At 42.5% G+C, this 18394-nt stretch overlaps 1 protein-coding gene across 1 annotated transcript in view; it reads left to right on the top strand.

Moving 5' to 3' along the window:
* Positions 1–18394, top strand: part of PTPN18 (protein tyrosine phosphatase non-receptor type 18) — a gene marked incomplete at its 3' end in the record, with an annotated part of 160080 nt that overhangs the window by 66821 nt on the left and 74865 nt on the right. Inside the window, exons 4-6 of the mRNA XM_082264282.1 lie at positions 48–143; positions 17809–17847; positions 18249–18317. Coding sequence (XP_082120408.1) covers positions 48–143; positions 17809–17847; positions 18249–18317 — 204 coding nt within the window. The remainder of the gene's footprint in view (positions 1–47; positions 144–17808; positions 17848–18248; positions 18318–18394) is intronic.

Genomic DNA, 18394 nt, shown 5'->3' with positions numbered 1-18394 from the left:
GTTATAAAAAGGTCCACTTAATATACAGGTTTTTTTTTCTTTTACAGGGTGTAGACAATCAGCCCCGATATATCGCCACTCAGGGGCCGCTAAGCCACACAGTAGGGGACTTTTGGAGAATGATTTGGCAGTACCAGGTTAAGGTATGGCTTTAATTGTAAACTTATAGATTCACGTTTGTAAAGTTGATTCATGTGCACCTAATGATTGTACCAAACCTTTACAAGGCACAGTGAAATAAACACCTAAAACTCTTGTTACATGTCTAGGCTAAGCATCATTTGCTTCTTAAAGTGGTAGTAAACCACTTAAAAAAAAAAACCTTCAGGACAATGGCATAATGTTCTAGTATGCATTGCATACTAGCACATTATAAATTACTTATCTTTGAACAAAACCCTTCCAGCGGTCACCGTTGAGACCATCAGCTTACCAAGACATTTTGGACAATTTCATGCTCCCAACTTTGTGGGAACAGTTTGGGGATGGCCCCTTCCTGTTCCAACATGACTGCACACCAGTGCACAAAGCAAGGTCCGTAAGGACATGGAGGAGCAAGTTTAGAGGGTAAAGGAACTTGACTGGCCTGCACAGAGTCCTGACCTCAACCCAACAGAACACCTTTGGATGAATTAGAGCAGAGACTGTGAGCCAGGTCTTCTCGTCCACATCAGTGCCTGACCTCACACATGCACTTCTGAAAGAATTCAAACCAATATTTACAAACCAGGCACTCCTGGGATGCTTGTAGGGTGGAGGGATAGAAGTAAGCCTGTGAGGCTCCCCAGCGGTTGTTCTGCGGTTAGCCAACTAATGGCTCAGTAAAAAGATTCGCACTCATGGCAGCCATAGGAAAAATTCCAGTCCAGAAGTAATAATCACAAATCTGGCGCTCCTGGGGTGCCTTTAGGGTGGAGGGATAGAAATAAGCCTGTGAGGCTCCCCAGCGTTTTTTCTGCTGCTAGCCAATGAGCATAGGAAGGGTGCTAATATGGATAAAAGTACATGAGGAAGGCAGCGCATGAACCACACCGGGATGCATTGGATAAGAAAGTCAGGTGAACATCCAGTATAGAAAGGGTTAACAGTTTATTGGTATTGATAACCGAAAAACAAAGTACATAAAATGCTTACATCCCCTTGTCCCTGCCCTTGTCCACTCCAGCCCAGGGGGATGTAAGCATTTTATGTACTTTGTTTTTCGGTTATCAATACCAATAAACTGTTAACCCTTTCTATACTGGATGTTCACCTGACTTTCTTATCCATTGCATCCTGGTGTGGTTCATGCGCTGCCTTCCTCATGTGCTTCTGAAAGAATGGTCAAACATTCCCATAGACACACTCCTAAACCTTGTGGACAGCCTTCCCAGAAGAGTTGAAGCTGTTATAGCTGCAAAGGGTGGGACAAATTAATATTAAACCCTATGGACTAAGACTGGGTTGCCATTAAATTTCCATGTGTGTGTAAAGGCAGGAGCGCTAATACTTTTGGGAATATATTGTATGTTGCATCTCAAAGACTTCTGAAACTAACATTTTTAAAATAGAATCAGCAATGGCACTCCCCCTCCCCATATCTCTTTCAGTACAGGTTCTCTTTAAGCACAAAAACAGGCTAGCCAGACCTGGACTTTGTACTCTCTTCTCAAACTTCCTCCTTTATAAGCTGTGTCCTGACTATTAATATGTATATTTGCATTGTGGTTTCTTTACAAAAGAATATGGTTTCGTTCACAAAAAAAAAAAAAAACTAGCACAAAGGAAAGTCTCTGAAATAGCTCATTACAATCACCTGTTGTTTTTCTACACAGGCTTCATGCCCATATTCACTGCCTAGTGCCCCACTGAACCTTTTTTTTTAAGCGTAACTCTGGGCATTTTTCTTTATTTTTTTTAGTTTTGGATAAAGAAGGGAAGTTTACCCTACTGGAAAGATTTTCTTTTGCTTCCTGTCCCTGTGACACAGCAAAATAAATGGGAGGGGAGTAGTTGCCACCCGGGCAGAAAAACACAGACAGCAATTAAAACATTGTCATCAGTTCTAATCTTTCCCCCAATCTAATAAAATGTGTTTTGTCTATGTGCCTACATAGTTACATAGCTGGTAAGGTTGAATAACCACTTGCTGACTGCCCTATAGCAGTTTTACCGCTACAGGGCTGAAGCTGTGCATTGGATCACATATGAATACGTTATCCTGCACTTATGCCTGCAGGGGGCCTTTGGGCCACTTCTGCTGTTGTTATTCACAGTAGAAGCTGATCTGCAGTTGCTGGGCACTCGATATCCGCAGGCACCCGCCGACCATCGGGCAGAGACTCAGAACGGATCTCTGCCTATGTAAACAAGGCAGATCTTCGTTCTGACAGGTGGTTTGGAATTTGTGTAGTAGGGAATAAAATCAATCTCTTCCACTCATAGTTTTAAAAGTATCAGTTAGTGTCTGATTGTTCGCCGCAATATGGCAGTCCCGCTAGTATAAAACTATATACTACTATAACCATAGTTTGTAGATGCTATAAAGTTCACGTAAACCAATCAGTTGGGATATTTTTTACCAAAAACATGTAGCAGCATACATATTGGCCTACATTTTATTGGATATGTTTAAGCCCCGGTTCACATTAGTGCGATCGCGGAGATCGCATGTAATTCGGAGAGCACTGCTCCTAAGTTACATGCGATCTCATGTGCGGACCTTCTCCTCCTTCCAAACTCCAGTCTGGTTATCTGGCGTCTAAATTCCCAGTGGCTGGAGGACGAGGTGGTGCAGGGGAAATGCAGACAGGGTATCGTGACCTATTGGAACACGAATTTGGGCACTGCCAACCCTTCTACTGAGTGGGAGGCATTTAAGACCACGCTGCAGGGCACTTTTATGGCAATTACTGGTGCGTTGCGTGAAAATTAAAAAAATAGTGGTCTGGTGCGCTAAACAAGATATAAATTACTTATGCCTTATACAGTGGGGATCGAAAGTTTTGGCACCCCAGGTAAAAATTTGTATTAATTTGCATAAAGAAGCCGAAGAAAGATGGAAAAATCTCCAAAAGGCATCAAATTACAGATTAGACATTCTTATAATATGTCAACAAAAGTTAGATTTTATTTCCATCATTCATTGACACTTTCAAAATGAGAGAAAACAAAAAAATGGCGTCTGCAAAAATTTGGGCACCCTGCAGAATTTATAGCATGTACTGCCCCCTTTGCAAGGCTGAGACCTGCCAGTGTCATGGATTGTTCTCAATCATTGTCTGGGAAGACCAGGTGATGTCAATCTCAAAGGTTTTAAATGCCCAGACTCCTCTGACCTTGCCCCAAGAATGAGCACCATGGGATCTTCTAAGCAGTTGTCTAGAAAACTGAAACTGAAAATAGTTGACGCTCACAAAGCTGGAGAAGGCTATAAGAAAATAGCAAAGCGTTTTCAGATGTCAATATCCTCTATTCGGAATGTAATTAAGAAATCATCATCAGGAACAGTGGAAGTTAAAGCAAGATCTGGAAGACCAAGAAAAATATCAGACAGAACAGCTTGCAGGATTGTGAGAAAAAAAATTCAAAACCCACGTTTGACTGCACGATCCCTCCAGAAAGATCTAGCAGACACTGGAGTTGTGATACACTATTCCACTATAAAGAGATACTTGTACAAATATGGTCTTCATGGAAGAGTCATCAGAAGAAAACCTCTTCTACGTCCTCACCACAAAAATCAGCTTTTGAACTTTGCAAATGAACATATTGACAAGCCTGATGCATTTTGGAAACAAGTTCTGTGGACCGATGAGGTTAAAATTGAACTTTTTGGCCGGAATGAGCAAAGGTACGTTTGGAGAAGAAGGGGCGCAGAATTTAATGAAAAGAACCTCTGTCCAACTGTTAAGCATGGGGGTGGATCAATCATGCTTCGGGGTTGTATTGCAGCCAGTGGCACAGGTAACATATCACGAGTAGAAGGAAAAATGGATTCATTAAAATTTCAGTAAATTTTGGATGGTAACTTGATGCCTTCTGTGAAAAAGCTGAAGTTAAAGAGAGGATGGCTTCTACAAATGGATAATGATCCTAAACACATTTCGAAATCCACGTGGGATTACATCAAGAGGCGTAAAATGAAGGTTTTGCCATGGCCTTCACAATCTCCTGACCTCAACATAATTGAAAATCTATGGATAGACCTTAAAAGAGCAGTGCGTGACAGACAGCCCAGAAATTTCAAAGAACTGGAAGACTTTTGTAAGGAAGAATGGGCAAAGATACCTCAAACAAGAATTGAAAGACTCTTGGCTGGCTACAAAAAGCATTTACAAGCAGTGATACTTGCCAAAGGGGGCAGTACAAGATATTAACTCTGCAGGGTGCCCAAACTTTTGCAGACGCCATTTTTTTGTTTTTTGTTATTTTGAAAGTGTAAATGATGGAAATAAAATCTAACTTTTGTTGACATATTATAAGAATGTCTAATCTGTAATTTGATGCCTTTTGGAGACTTTTCCATCTTTCCTTGGCTTCTTTATGCACATTAATGCAAATTTTTACCTTGGGTGCCCAAACTTTCGATCCCCACTGTATCTATATTGAAAAACCACAAATATAACAATCTGTATAACAATCGTGAATCCCACAAGTGATCCAAAACAATGACAAAGTTATAAACCCCAAACAGGGCGTGAACCCTAACAAAATATATTAGTGTCCAAATGTGATGTCCAATACATTTTCCATGTTTGAACTGAAACCCTTAACGGGAAAATAAATGCTATGAATCCAAGTGGTAAATGTGAGTCCAATTAGGAATATCCAAACGTAAAAAAGGCAAATAATGTGTAGTGAATCCCACCACCTCCAGGATTAGCTCCTTACCAACAGGTTAGGATATTAGGCAGTGAACTCCACCCAAGAGTGGTGACTCCCTGTGCTGTGGAAATGATCCCTCACTCTTTTAAACCTCGTGGAAAAGGCAAACAAACCAGCCCCTTACCGGATGGATGTTATAATGAAGCATGTATCTGTCCCTTTGAAAGGACCTTCATTCCAACAGCAGCAGTATGGGCATGGATTTCTCACTGGTGATCTCATATGGCTCCTATACTCTTCTAATATCGTCCTCCGCAGATTTTCCCATACCTTTTGAAAGTTTTTGGAGATGGCATTATTATCTTGTTTTCAACTCGGAATTCCAGGTTTTGAAAAATTCCAAGGCCTCTTGTATTGATGTTGCTGTCTCCTGCTGTCATGTAGAGCTGCCAAATGGATTTGTGTGAAAATGCCCAGCACCGCACTGAAGAGCTGAAGGGTGACATGTTGGAGGCAGAATCTGCTTATGTTAACAATCCGGGTCCTGACATATGAGCTTCCTGGCTGCATAAGCGTAGAGAATATGAGCTCTGCCTGTTGGACCTCATTCAAAACCGAATGCTTCATGTCACGCAAAATAATTTGAACATGGTTGCAAAGCTGGTCATTTACTGGCCTATAAGACTAGACCTGACCACGCCACTATGTCTATCTCTCAAATTTTTACTCCCTAAGGTCAGATTAGTGACGTCCCTCAGGATATTGTAGAGGCCTTTCTAACCTTTTATAAAGATCTCTTTGCTACTAGAGTTCGATATACTGAGGAGACACAGGTACCTCTCCCCATCCTGTCAGACAGTACATGTGAGGAACTAGAAGCATCTCTGTCTGTTGAGAAACTCATCCTGGCCATTTCGCAACAACCAGTTTGGAAGACGCCTGGTCTAGATGGACTCCTGGCTGAATGGTATGTCCAACGGACACACTTATTGTGTCCATTTCTTCTACACACCTATAACAAATCTGTAAAGAAAAGCGCACGCCACCTCGGGCAATAAAGTTTTAATAAAGGACAATAACACAGTACATTGGAATTGCACTCACACTTTTTCTTTAAGGCAATCGCTATACAGCATTCCAACAGGAGCTGCTCGCTCCTCCCGTCCCTCCAGATGGTGACTCTGCGGTCTCCTCATCCGCGGCTGCCGCCGCTGTATCCCCGCTCTCCTTCACTTCCTGTGTTGCCTGGTCACCGGATGCCGGTTCTAGTGCGCCTGCGCACTATACCGACGTGATCTACGGCGCTTCAGGAGAGCCTCAGCCAAAGCCGGAGCCACAAGTAGTACGGAGCTGCGAGGTGGGGGATTCAAGACACGGGTTACACAGGATACATATTAGGATATCACATTCCCTACATAGCAATGGTTTTCTCCTGCTAAAAAAAAAAAAAAAAAAAATTAAACGTATCTTAGGAGTATATATGTATATAAAACTCTAAACTACATCAGCATTTCCTTATACCAATTATCAACAAATCATTTTAATTCCACATTATCTCTCATCCATCTACCAGAACAATTTCATAAACCAGGATAATTTCATAAGACATATAATAAATATATAATTAAATAATTAAAAATACTAGACTCATTAAAATTCAATAAAATTCAATAGGATAAGATTCAATTCCATATGGCACATATGCAATTATCAAATAGTATGTAAGGATACTACTCTATATAGGCCAACCAAATATACTACACAGCAGTTGTTTATACTTCTCATATATAAGTATATATATATATACCCACATGAGAAATACATATATATACATTCCTACACATACCTATCGGTGGTGACACCCTGAGTTTCCCCAAATATATATATGCATATATATACACATACTCCCATGCCCGGCTGCTCAGATATTGTTATGTGCGCACGAATGTGCATATGCCTCCATGCACACTTCGCAGACACATGGCCGGGCAGGGACTGTGTTCCCTACCCTAAGTTACCGTGTGTATGTGTATGTGCTTGAATCCACTCAACCATGCCCACACCCCCATGCTAATATGTCAAATAATCGTATTGACTTCCAGCTCCTCATTGAGCCCACCCGGCGACATGGACTCAAGCGTAAAGATCCAGAATGTTTCTTGCCTGCACAGGATCGAAAAACTTTCACCCTCTGGGAGAGTCATAGATATGGCTTCAATCCCAAATAGTTCCAGGCCTGCAGTATCCCCACCATGCGCTTTACAGAAGTGTCTTGGCACGCTGTGCTTGTCTTTTTTCTGCTCAATAAACCGGCGATGTTCGCCAAACCTGGTGCGCATTGCTCTAACTGTCCTGCCAACATAAATTAAGCCACATGGGCACCTCAAGCCATAGACCACAAACTGTGTACCACAGCTAATAAATTGTTTGATATTATAGGAGCGCCCTGCAACTGATGTAAAGCTACTTTTGCCATGCTGCATAAATGCACAAGCCTTGCATCTGCTCTGCTTGCACTTATACGAGCCTACCATATTAAAGAGAACTGGGATATTGGATGCTCTGTTATGGCATTTCATACTTTTTATTTTGCTTGGAGCAACCAAACTCTTAACATTGCTAGCCCGCCTAAACACCACTTTAGGTTTTTTAGGGAGCACTCTACCTAGGGCTGCATCCTGCTGCAGAATAGGCCAATGTTTCTGCAGAACTCTCTTAATGGCCCAATGTTGGTCATTGAATTTTGTAATAAACATAACTTCTCAGGAAACACCGTTCTCCACAGCTGCCTTGCTACTACAGCCTTCTATATAGCGATCTCTGGCTTTATGTATATGCTGCACAGCATACCCTTTCTCCATAAATTTTTTCTCTAAGACTCAGAGGCGTAACTAGGACCTTCAGGGCCCCGGTGGAAGAAACCATGAAGGGCCCCCCGGACCCCTGGCGGGGCCCCTTTCCTTCAAGCCTGGGGCTCTTCCCACTGATCCTGGGGCCCTTTACTCTCATTGCGTGGCCCTTTATTACAGTCCCGCAGCGGGTCCCTTTCACAAGTTCGGCAGTGGGCCCCCGTCCTGCCATCTTGGGGCCTCCCTATGGTGGTGGAATGCCAGGGCCCGGTCGCAAGTGTGACCTTTGCGATCCTGGAAGTTCACCCACTGGTGTTAGTAGTTTTTATTTTTTGGTATTTTAATTGTATTATTTTTTATCATTTTATTTTATTTTTTTTACAACGTCACTGGCTATGACTCTGTCCGTTCAGAAAAGGAAGGAGCTGGTAAAGCATACAGAGGAACCAATCTCCTCCATTTTCCTCCCGCAGCTACAGGAGGAAAAAGGTGGACAGTTATTTCTCTACATGCTGCCCCCCGCCGGCGCCGCCCCTCCTATCCAGGTGTACAGGGGAGCCACACAGGCCCCCTTGGAGCATGGGGCCCGGTTGCAATCACAACCCCTGCAACCCCTGTAGTTACGCCCCTGCTAAGACTTTAGCTTGCAACAGATATTGCTCAGTATCTGTGCAATTTCTACGCAGCCTACAAAATTGACTGTATGTTTTCTTTCCATTTGGGCAAATGACAGCTCTTCCAGTGTAAATAAGAGTTACCTGCTGTTTCCTTAAAGTGCGTTTTGGAGGTGATAGCCCCTTCTTCATTCCAGGTCAATTCTAGATCCAAAAATACAAGGGACTTCGCATCTAGTACATGCGTAAACCTAATGCCATATGGGTTGGTGTTACAGTAGTTCACAAATTCTACTGCCCTGTCAGCTGAACCATCCCATATTACTATTACATCATCGATGTAACGCCCATAGTACACCAAATGCTGTGCAAACGGGTTCTGCATCCAGATATGGAATTTCTCCCAAAACCCCATGAATAGGTTTGCATAGCATGGTGCAAAATGCGCGCCCATCGCAGTGCCTGAAATCTGTCTATAGTGTTTTCCCTGGAACTCGAAATAGTTCCTTTCCAGTGCAAATTGCGTGCAAGCACTGATAAATCCTGACTGGTCCGGATTGAGGTACTCCGCACCCGACAGGAAGTGTTCTACGGCCTTTAGTCCACCCTCATGGGGTATCAAAGTATACAGTGAGCACACATCCAGGGATAACCACAGATAGTTGGGTTCCCACCTATAATTCTGTAGTATCCCCAGCACCTGTGTGAAATCCCTAATGTATGCCAGGAGTAATGTAACTATCGGCTGTAGATGGAGATCCACATATTGGGAGAGTCTGCTGGTAATACTCTCCATGGCCGCTACAATTGGCCTACCAGGAGGACAAACTGGATTTTTATGTATCTTTGGGGTATGATAGAAGTACGGGGTTTTAAAATAATTATTTAGAAAAAACAGTTTCTCAGATTTATTGATGATTTTACTGTTAAAGGCCTTATTAATAAGCTCCTGTAGTTCTATCTTATACTGAGGGAGGGGATCCTGGCTCAGAACCTCATAGGTGTTATGGTCCGACAATAGTCTTACCGCTTCCCCAATATAATCCTCCCTATTTTGTACTACTATCCCTCCTCCTTTGTCCGCTACCCTTATAATAATATCGCTATTCTTTTTCATACGATTAAGTGCCACTATTTCTTCTGAGGATAACAAGTTGTTAGTACTTAGCTTCCCCTTAGGGCGGGCACAGATTTTATTAAAATCCGCATACACCATGGAATAGAACGTTTTGGTACATTCATTCTTAACATGATGCGGGTAGAAACTGGACTTGGGTCTAAAATGGCTATACTTTATCTCATTGTAATAGGGTTTAGAGATAGCATTATCTGGTGTTATACCCCCTTCAAGCCATAATTCTTCCAATATGTCTAACACTTCTCTATCTAATTCTGATTCTCCTAACTCCCCACCGTCCTCCTCCTCAGCCATCTCCGTGGAGTCTGAGGGGCCTATGGACACCTCTTTAACCTTTGCATTTTGGAGGCTGAAGAATCTCTGTACTGTAAGGTCCCTCATGTACTTATGCAGATCTTTGAACAGATCAAAGAGGTTAGCATTACTACTTGGGGCAAAATTTAGCCCCTTCTGTAGTAAGCTAATTTCTCCTTCTCCAAGTACATGTGTTGAAAAATTGAATATTTTTACTGTGGAGATAGGTGATGTAGTTTTCCTCTTTTTATTTCGCTTCCCCTTTCCTCCTCTGCTTCCTCTATATCTCCTATTTTCCTTTTTTCTGTGGGAGGGGGTCGGTCTAAAAAAAGTCCCATCACTGATCTGGGGCATATGTCCTACCTGGGCATCTAGCTCCTCTCCTACTATAGCGGTACCTCCAAACTGTGACAGGTCCCTATGTCCTGTAGTGGGTTCCTCTAATGCCTCATTGAATAATGGGATTCCTTGGTAGGGTACAACTGACCCACCCTGGGCTCCCCTATCTATAGAGTATGGACCCTCTCCAGGCCCCTGCTGGGGCCTATCACCCTTCCCTCCTTACTCCTCCCGATCTCCGGGTCCTGTGATACTCTGGTGGCCTCCTGCACCTGGCCTCCCCATGGCAAGATCTTTCCTACTTGGGGTCCTGACCCTCTGGGGTCCCCCCCACACTATAGACAGATTTCAGGCACTGCGATGGGCGCGCATTTTGCACCATGCTATGCAAACCTATTCATGGGGTTTTGGGAGAAATTCCATATCTGGATGCAGAACCCGTTTGCACAGCATTTGGTGTACTATGGGCGTTACATCGATGATGTAATAGTAATATGGGATGGTTCAGCTGACAGGGCAGTAGAATTTGTGAACTACTGTAACACCAACCCATATGGCATTAGGTTTACGCATGTACTAGATGCGAAGTCCCTTGTATTTTTGGATCTAGAATTGACCTGGAATGAAGAAGGGGCTATCACCTCCAAAACGCACTTTAAGGAAACAGCAGGTAACTCTTATTTACACTGGAAGAGCTGCCATTTGCCCAAATGGAAAGAAAACATACCCTACAGTCAATTTTGTAGGCTGCGTAGAAATTGCACAGATACTGAGCAATATCTGTTGCAAGCTAAAGTCTTAGAGAAAAAATTTATGGAGAAAGGGTATGCTGTGCAGCATATACATAAAGCCAGAGATCGCTATATAGAAGGCTGTAGTAGCAAGGCAGCTGTGGAGAACGGTGCTTCCCGAGAAGTTATGTTTATTACAAAATTCAATGACCAACATTGAGCCATTAAGAGAGTTCTGCAGAAACATTGGCCTATTCTGCAGCAGGATGCAGCCCTAGGTAGAGTGCTCCCTAAAAAACCCAAAGTGGTGTTTAGGCGGGCTAGCAATGTTAAGAGTTTGGTTGCTCCAAGCAAAATAAAAAGTATGAAATGCCATAACAGAGCATCCAATATCCCAGTTCTCTTTAATATGGTAGGCTCGTATAAGTGCAAGCAGAGCAGATGCAAGGCTTGTGCATTTATGCAGCATGGCAAAAGTAGCTTTACATCAGTTGCAGGGCGCTCCTATAATATCAAACAATTTATTAGCTGTGGTACACAGTTTGTGGTCTATGGCTTAAGGTGCCCATGTGGCTTAATTTAAGTAGGCAGGACAGTTAGAGCAATGCGCACCAGGTTTGGCGAACATCGCCGGTTTATTGAGCAGAAAAAAGACAAGCACAGCGTGCCAAGACACTTCTGTAAAGCGCATGGTGGGGATACTGCAGGCCTGGAACTATTTGGGATTGAAGCCATATCTATGACTCTCCCAGAGGGTGAAAGGTTTTCGATCCTGTGCAGGCAAGAAACATTCTGGATCTTTACGCTTGGGTCCATGTCGCCGGGTGGGCTCAGTGAGGAGCTGGAAGTCAATACGATTATTTGACATATTAGCATGGGGGTGTGGGCATGGTTGAGTGGATTCAAGCACATACACATACACATGGTAACTTAGGGTAGGGAACACAGTCCCTGCCCGGCCATGTGTTTGCGAAGTGTGCATGGAGGCATATGCACATTCGTGCGCACATAACAATATCTGAGCAGCTGGGCATGGGAGTATGTGTATATATATGCATATATATATTTGGGGAAACTCAGGGTGTCACCACTGATAGGTATGTGTAGGAATGTATATATATGTATTTCTCATGTGGGTATATATATATACTTATATATGAGAAGTATAAACAACTGCTGTGTAGTATATTTGGTTGGCCTATATAGAGTAGTATCCTTACATACTATTTGATAATTGCATATGTGCCATATGGAATTGAATCTTATCCTATTGAATTTTATTGAATTTTAATGAGTCTAGTATTTTTAATTATTTAATTATATATTTATTATATGTCTTATGAAATTATCCTGGTTTATGAAATTGTTCTGGTAGATGGATGAGAGATAATGTGGAATTAAAATGATTTGTTGATTATTGGTATAAGGAAATGCTGATGTAGTTTAGAGTTTTATATACATATATACTCCTAAGATACGTTTAATTTTTTTTTTTTTTAGCAGGAGAAAACCATTGCTATGTAGGGAATGTGATATCCTAATATGTATCCATAACAGCTTTGGTTAATATCTGCGCTTGTACTGTACTGTTTTAAATTGTATTTCAAATTGTATCTTTAATTGTATTTTTAATATATGTTTTTTTAAAAGTGGATAGCCCCTTGCTTCTCCCGTCCCAGCCGAGGTGGATAAAGATTATTGGTTACTGGCCCCTTTAAGAATATACAATCAACTAATTAGGGCCGATGGTATCCCGAGTATATAGGGAGGGGCATTAGCAGGAAGCAAAGTGGGACCTGAGGAAGGAGGCTCCGCCTCCGAAACGCATTGTCCGTAGCAACAGCAGAGGCAGTGCACCCGTGTCTTGAATCCCCCACCTCGTAGCTCCGTACTACTTGTGGCTCCGGCTTTGGCTGAGGCTCTCCTGAAGCGCCGTAGATCACGTCGGTATAGTGCGCAGGCGCACTAGAACCGGCATCCGGTGACCAGGCAACACAGGAAGTGAAGGAGAGCGGGGATACAGCGGCGGCAGCCTATGATGAGGAGACCACAGAGTCACCATCTGGAGGGACGGGAGGAGCGAGCAGCTCCTGTTGGAATGCTGTAAAGCGACTGCCTTAAAGAAAAAGTGTGAGTGCAATTCCAATGTACTGTGTTATTGTCCTTTATTAAAGCTTTATTGCCCGAGGTTGCGTGCGCTTTTCTTTACAGATTTGAATTGTTTTGATCCTCCCCCCCCCCCCCCAGTGGAGTGAGAGAGGAGCAGCAGCAACCGGGACATTTCAGCTAAAAAACATACAAACAAAGGAGGTGAACACATGGACAGCGCCATGGGCTGGTGAAGTACTCCTCTTTGTACTTGTTGTATATCAGCATGTGCAGGATCTGTCCTTTTTTTTGACACCTATAACAAAGCTCTTTAAACCAGAACTCTCCCCCCTTCTATGCGTGAGGCATTATTCTGTTACTAAAACTAAGATTTCTCTTATCAATGTGGATGTAAAGATACTAGCTAATATCTTGGCCAATCGTCTGAACACGGTGATTGCGAATTTGGTGAGGAGTGACCAGGGAGGTTTTATTCCCGGCCGTTCTACCAGAATGAATATTCGCAGATTGTTTTGCAACTTACAATATCCACATGACTGTCCCCCACCCGTGCCAAAGCTTCTCTAGATACAGTACATGTAAAGCATTTGACAGTGTGGCCCTATGTATTTCATGTGCTGCAGCTTTATGGCTTTAGCTCTCGTATGATAGCAAGGATACAACTCCTCTACACTTTACCGAAGTCCCTATACGGGTCAACTTCCACGTCACTAACACCTTTCCAATAACCAGAGGCACTAGGCAGGGGTGTCCTTTGTCGCCTTTCCTTTTTGCCCTAGCTATGGAACTACTTGTCATACGGGTTCGTAGCTCCCCTTTAACTAAAGGTCTCCCCATTGGCACCATAGAGGAAAATATTTCTCTTTACGCAGACCCTTATGATTCTCTAAACAATATTCTACCTGAAATTAATACATTTGGTAATTACTCCGGCTTCCAAATGAACTGGGACAAATCCATTCTCTTCGCTGGTCAGGGGCTCGCAGATGGGCAAGCAGAGCCTGGAAATCATGGCAGGAGGGGGTGTGCAGCATTCGGGCGGCAGCCCAAGTGCCAGGTCAAAACTTCTGGTCACAATGGCAACCTGGCGCCTGGTATTTTTCAAGCCCTGTCATAGATATATTATTTATCATTGTAAAAGAACAAATTCCACACTTCTTTTTTTTCAAATTTTTTTGGAAAAAAACAAAAAAAAACATCTTTGAAAAATTTTGGAAAAAGTTTTTTTTTTTCCAATTTTTCAGTTTTCTTTCCAGGCCTTCCCATTTCTATTCATAGGTGACACCTTAAAAGCCTTTACAGATTACCACTTAAGATTTACACAGCAGGACTGGTGCTAGAATTATTGCTCTCGATCTGAGGTTTGTGGTGATATCTGACCTCACATATATGGTGCGATCGCTGTTTACATATTGACACGTGGAATCGCCTTTGTGTGTGAGCAATGGGGGGGGGGGGGGGTGGTGGTAGAGGCATTTAAATTTGTTTTTTAATTTTATTTATTTTTTTTTTTATACTATAACTTTTATTTTTATTTTTTTTATAAAATATAATGAAGGCGCCAAACCTCTAAATTTGAGAAAAAAAACATATACTGCTGCCCCTTTTAAATGGGAATGAACACATGCACAAATGAAATATTTCAGGCAACCTACACGTACCTATATGAGATGGTTTGCTGTGTACTCAGTCAAAGCTGAGTGTCATTAGCAATCTGTGAAGCGTGAATAGTAAATATATAAATATATATATCCAGCAATAAATTATAAATAAAATCATCTAGTTAATAAAGTCCAATTAAAGTGAATACAATTCATGTGCATACTAAAACTATTCCCAATAGATACAAAAAAGTGCTATGTGCATACAAGATCAGTCTAATTCAGAAAACATGACAACAAAATGTCTAAAAGTCCAATAGTGTGGTGAAGATGAGTGGCTGTCAGAACACCTGCACCTTTGTGAATGGGAAATGGAAACCTTTTCACTCCGTGGGTAAATGGATAATCTATATGCTAACCAAAAAGATTCAGGCCACCAGACCTATATCGCTTATACAATGGATGGATGCTCCATCCACTCTTGCACCCTCTTATCTTCCCGCAGTTTGATTGCATATATATGAGGAACACAGAAATTGTATAATAGTGTAATTCCGTTTTTTATTCTCTCATGAATCAATAAATAATTGTGCTTGCATCAATGAGTGCCTATTCCGGCACTGGTGAGCACTGCCACAACACACAGCCATTAATGTCTAAACCGCTGGCAACAAGACGTGAATCTGCGAAATGCATTGTGGTCTGTAGGCTTTCTGACACTTCCGGGTCTATCCAGCGACGTCACATCCGGCTCCTCTGGAATGCACGCCGGCCACGACCACAGCAACACTTTGTGGCAGGTTGACAAGTCAGCTGAGGAACGGAGGGGGAGACGGTTCCTATATCTATTGTGGCAGTTCTCACCAGTTAGCAACTTACCGTAAAGTACTGAGGTTGGGAACAGCAGGGTTGCTAGCAGGGCAAATATTATCATATACAGTTCTGTGAACTACAGATGCCAGCAATCCTTGTTGGTATTCCTATGCTCCTTCACCAACAAAGCGCTCTATTCGCTTACAAGAAATTTGGACCTCAACTTTAGAGAGGTCAACAGCACTTAGACATGGGACACAGCCCAGCGGTCACACCACAGGAAGGACAGTCAGCTCCTTTACTCCTCTGCCTCTTATTACACAATTGACTCTGATTGTTACTGGACTTTACATGATAATATCTGCCATTTAGGTTGACTTTTTGCATTTTTTGTGGGCACAATTATCTCTGTGTGGTCAATATTTGTGTACTGGAGTATTATGTATTTAGCACATATGAGTTGAGATATTATTTAAAGTGGTTGTAAACCCTTTCATATACCCAGTGAAGTGACTGGCCCCAAATAAGTTGTACCTGATTAACTGCATTCTACCTCCATTCAAAGCTCAGAATATAAAAAGCGTATGTGAGCTGTGAGGGAAAAAAAGGGGGCGGGGAGCTGAAATTACACTCTGCGTTCTTAAACAGAAAAATGCAGCTCTCCAAAAGAGACATTCCATAAAAGCTTAGAAAAAAAAGGGGGGAAACAGTGCTTTGCATTGTAAAAACGCAATGCATCATTTACCAGCTGCGATTTCTATCCTCAGAGAAAAACAACTGTCTTCACTTCGGGTAGTGTGTACCCACCCTAAGTACACACAGTTTCTCACAAAAGTGAGTACACCCCTCACATTTTTGTAAATATTTTATTATATCTTTTCATGTGACAACACTGAAGAAATTACACTTTGTGCTACAAAGTAGTGAGTGTACAGCTTGTATAAAAGTATATATTTGCTGCCCCCTCAAAATAACTCAACACACAGCCATTAATGTCTGGCAACAAAAGTAAGTACACCCCTAAGTGAAAATGTCCAGATTGGGCCCAATTAGCCATTTTCCCTATCCGGTGTCATGGGACTTGTTAGTTTTACAAGGTCCCAGGTGTGAATGGGGACCAGGTATGTTAAATTAGGTGTTATTGCTCTCACTCTCTCATGCTGGTCACTGGAAGTTCAACATGGCACCTCATGGCAAAGAACTCTCTGAGGATCTGAAAAAAAGAATTGTTGCTCTACAAAAAGATGGCCTAGGCTATAAGAAGATTGCCAAGACCCTGAAACTGAGCTGCAGCACGGTGGCCAAGACCATACAGCGGTTTACCAGGACAGGTTCCACTCAGAACAGGCCTCGCCATGGTCGACCAAAGACGTTGTGTGCACGTGCTTAGTGTCATATCCAGAGGTTGTCTTTGGGAAATAGACGTATGAGTGCTGCCAGCATTGCTGCAGAGGTTGAATGGGTAGGGGGGTCAGCCTGTCAGTGCTCAGACCATACGCCCCACATTGCATCAAATTGGTCTGCATAGCTGTCGTCCCAGAAGGAAGCTTCTTTTAAAGGTGATGCACGAGAAAGCCCGCAAACAGTTTGCTGAAGACAAGCTTACCAAGGGCATGGATTACTGGAACCATGTCCTGTTGCCTGATGAGACCAAGATAAACGTATTAGGTTAAGATGGTGTCAAGCGTGTGTGTCTTGCCTACAGTTAAGTATGGTGGTGGGAGTGTCATGGTCTGGGGCTGCATTGTTGTTCATTGAGGGAATCATGAATGCCAACATGCACTGTGACATACTGAAGCAGAGCATGATCCCCTCCCTTCGGAGACTGGGCTGCAGGGCAGTATTCCAACATGACAATGACCCCAAACACACCTATAAGACGAGACGACCACTGCCTTGCTAAAGAAGCTGAGGGTAAAGCTTATGAATTGGCCAAGTATGTCTCTAGACCTAAACCCTATTGAGCATCTGTGGGGCATCATCAAACAGGAGGTGAAGGAGCGCAAGGTGTCTAACATCCACCAGCTCCATGATATCATCATGGAGGAGTGGAAGAGGACTTCAATGGCAACCTGTGAAGCTCTGGTGAACTCCATGCCCAAGAGGGTTAAGGCAGTGCTGGAAAATAATGGTGGCCAAACAAAATATTGACACTTTGAGCCCAGTTTGGACATTTTCACTTAGGGGTGTACTCACTTTTGTTGCCAGCGTTTTAGACATTAATGGCTGTGTGTTGAGTTATTTTGAGGTGACAGCAAATTTACACTGTTATACAAACTGTACACTCACTACTTTACATTGTAGCAAAGTGTCATTTCTTCAGTGTTGTCACAGGAAAAGATATAATAAAATAGGGGGGGTGTACTCACTTTTGTGAGATACTGTATATGTGTGTGTATATATATAATATCTGCCTTGAGCTCAGACAACATGTCATTACAGTATTAGCTTTCATAATGTTTGAAACAATATGGTATAGACCTGTCATTCTCATCAGTGTCTCATTTCTTATAGGTTATAGTGATGGCGTGTCGAGAAGTGGAGCATGGAAAGGTAGGTAATTGCTGTCCCTAATTACACAGCAATTCACATCAGTTCCGACCCCATGAAAGAGTCTGCACACTATTGTTCCCATCACAGTCACATACAGATACAACTGCTGCCAATTCAGGTAAACGCACAGCAAGAATCTACTAGAATGTGTATTGTAATTTGGCTGTGAGAGCAAACAACTGGCTGCAGCAAATTCAAGAGTCTCTTTAAACTTTGCAAGGACTTATTCCCTGGTGAGGATAGAAAAAAGACACTAGCATTGCAAGGAAAACTCTCTGCCTGATATGAGAGAGATGGTTCTTTGTACATTAACACTGTCTTTTGTATTGGCCTAATAAATGTGCCCTGACATACTTTGTTAGGTCTCTTTTGTTATAAAATGACCAGGATCTCTTTTGTAGAAAAAATGTGAACGCTATTGGCCGTTGGATGAGGAACCTATCCAGTATGGACCATTCGCTGTTAGCACGGTCAGTATACTAAATTGTGATTATAAAAAATGCATGTTGCTACAGGTCCCACCTGAGGCCTACAGAGTATTCTGGGT

The sequence above is a fragment of the Pelophylax lessonae genome (genome assembly GCF_965119305.1).
Source record: "Pelophylax lessonae genome assembly, chromosome: 7".
Lineage (NCBI taxonomy): Eukaryota > Metazoa > Chordata > Amphibia > Anura > Ranidae > Pelophylax > Pelophylax lessonae.
This window is presented reverse-complemented; position numbering and strand designations above follow the sequence as displayed.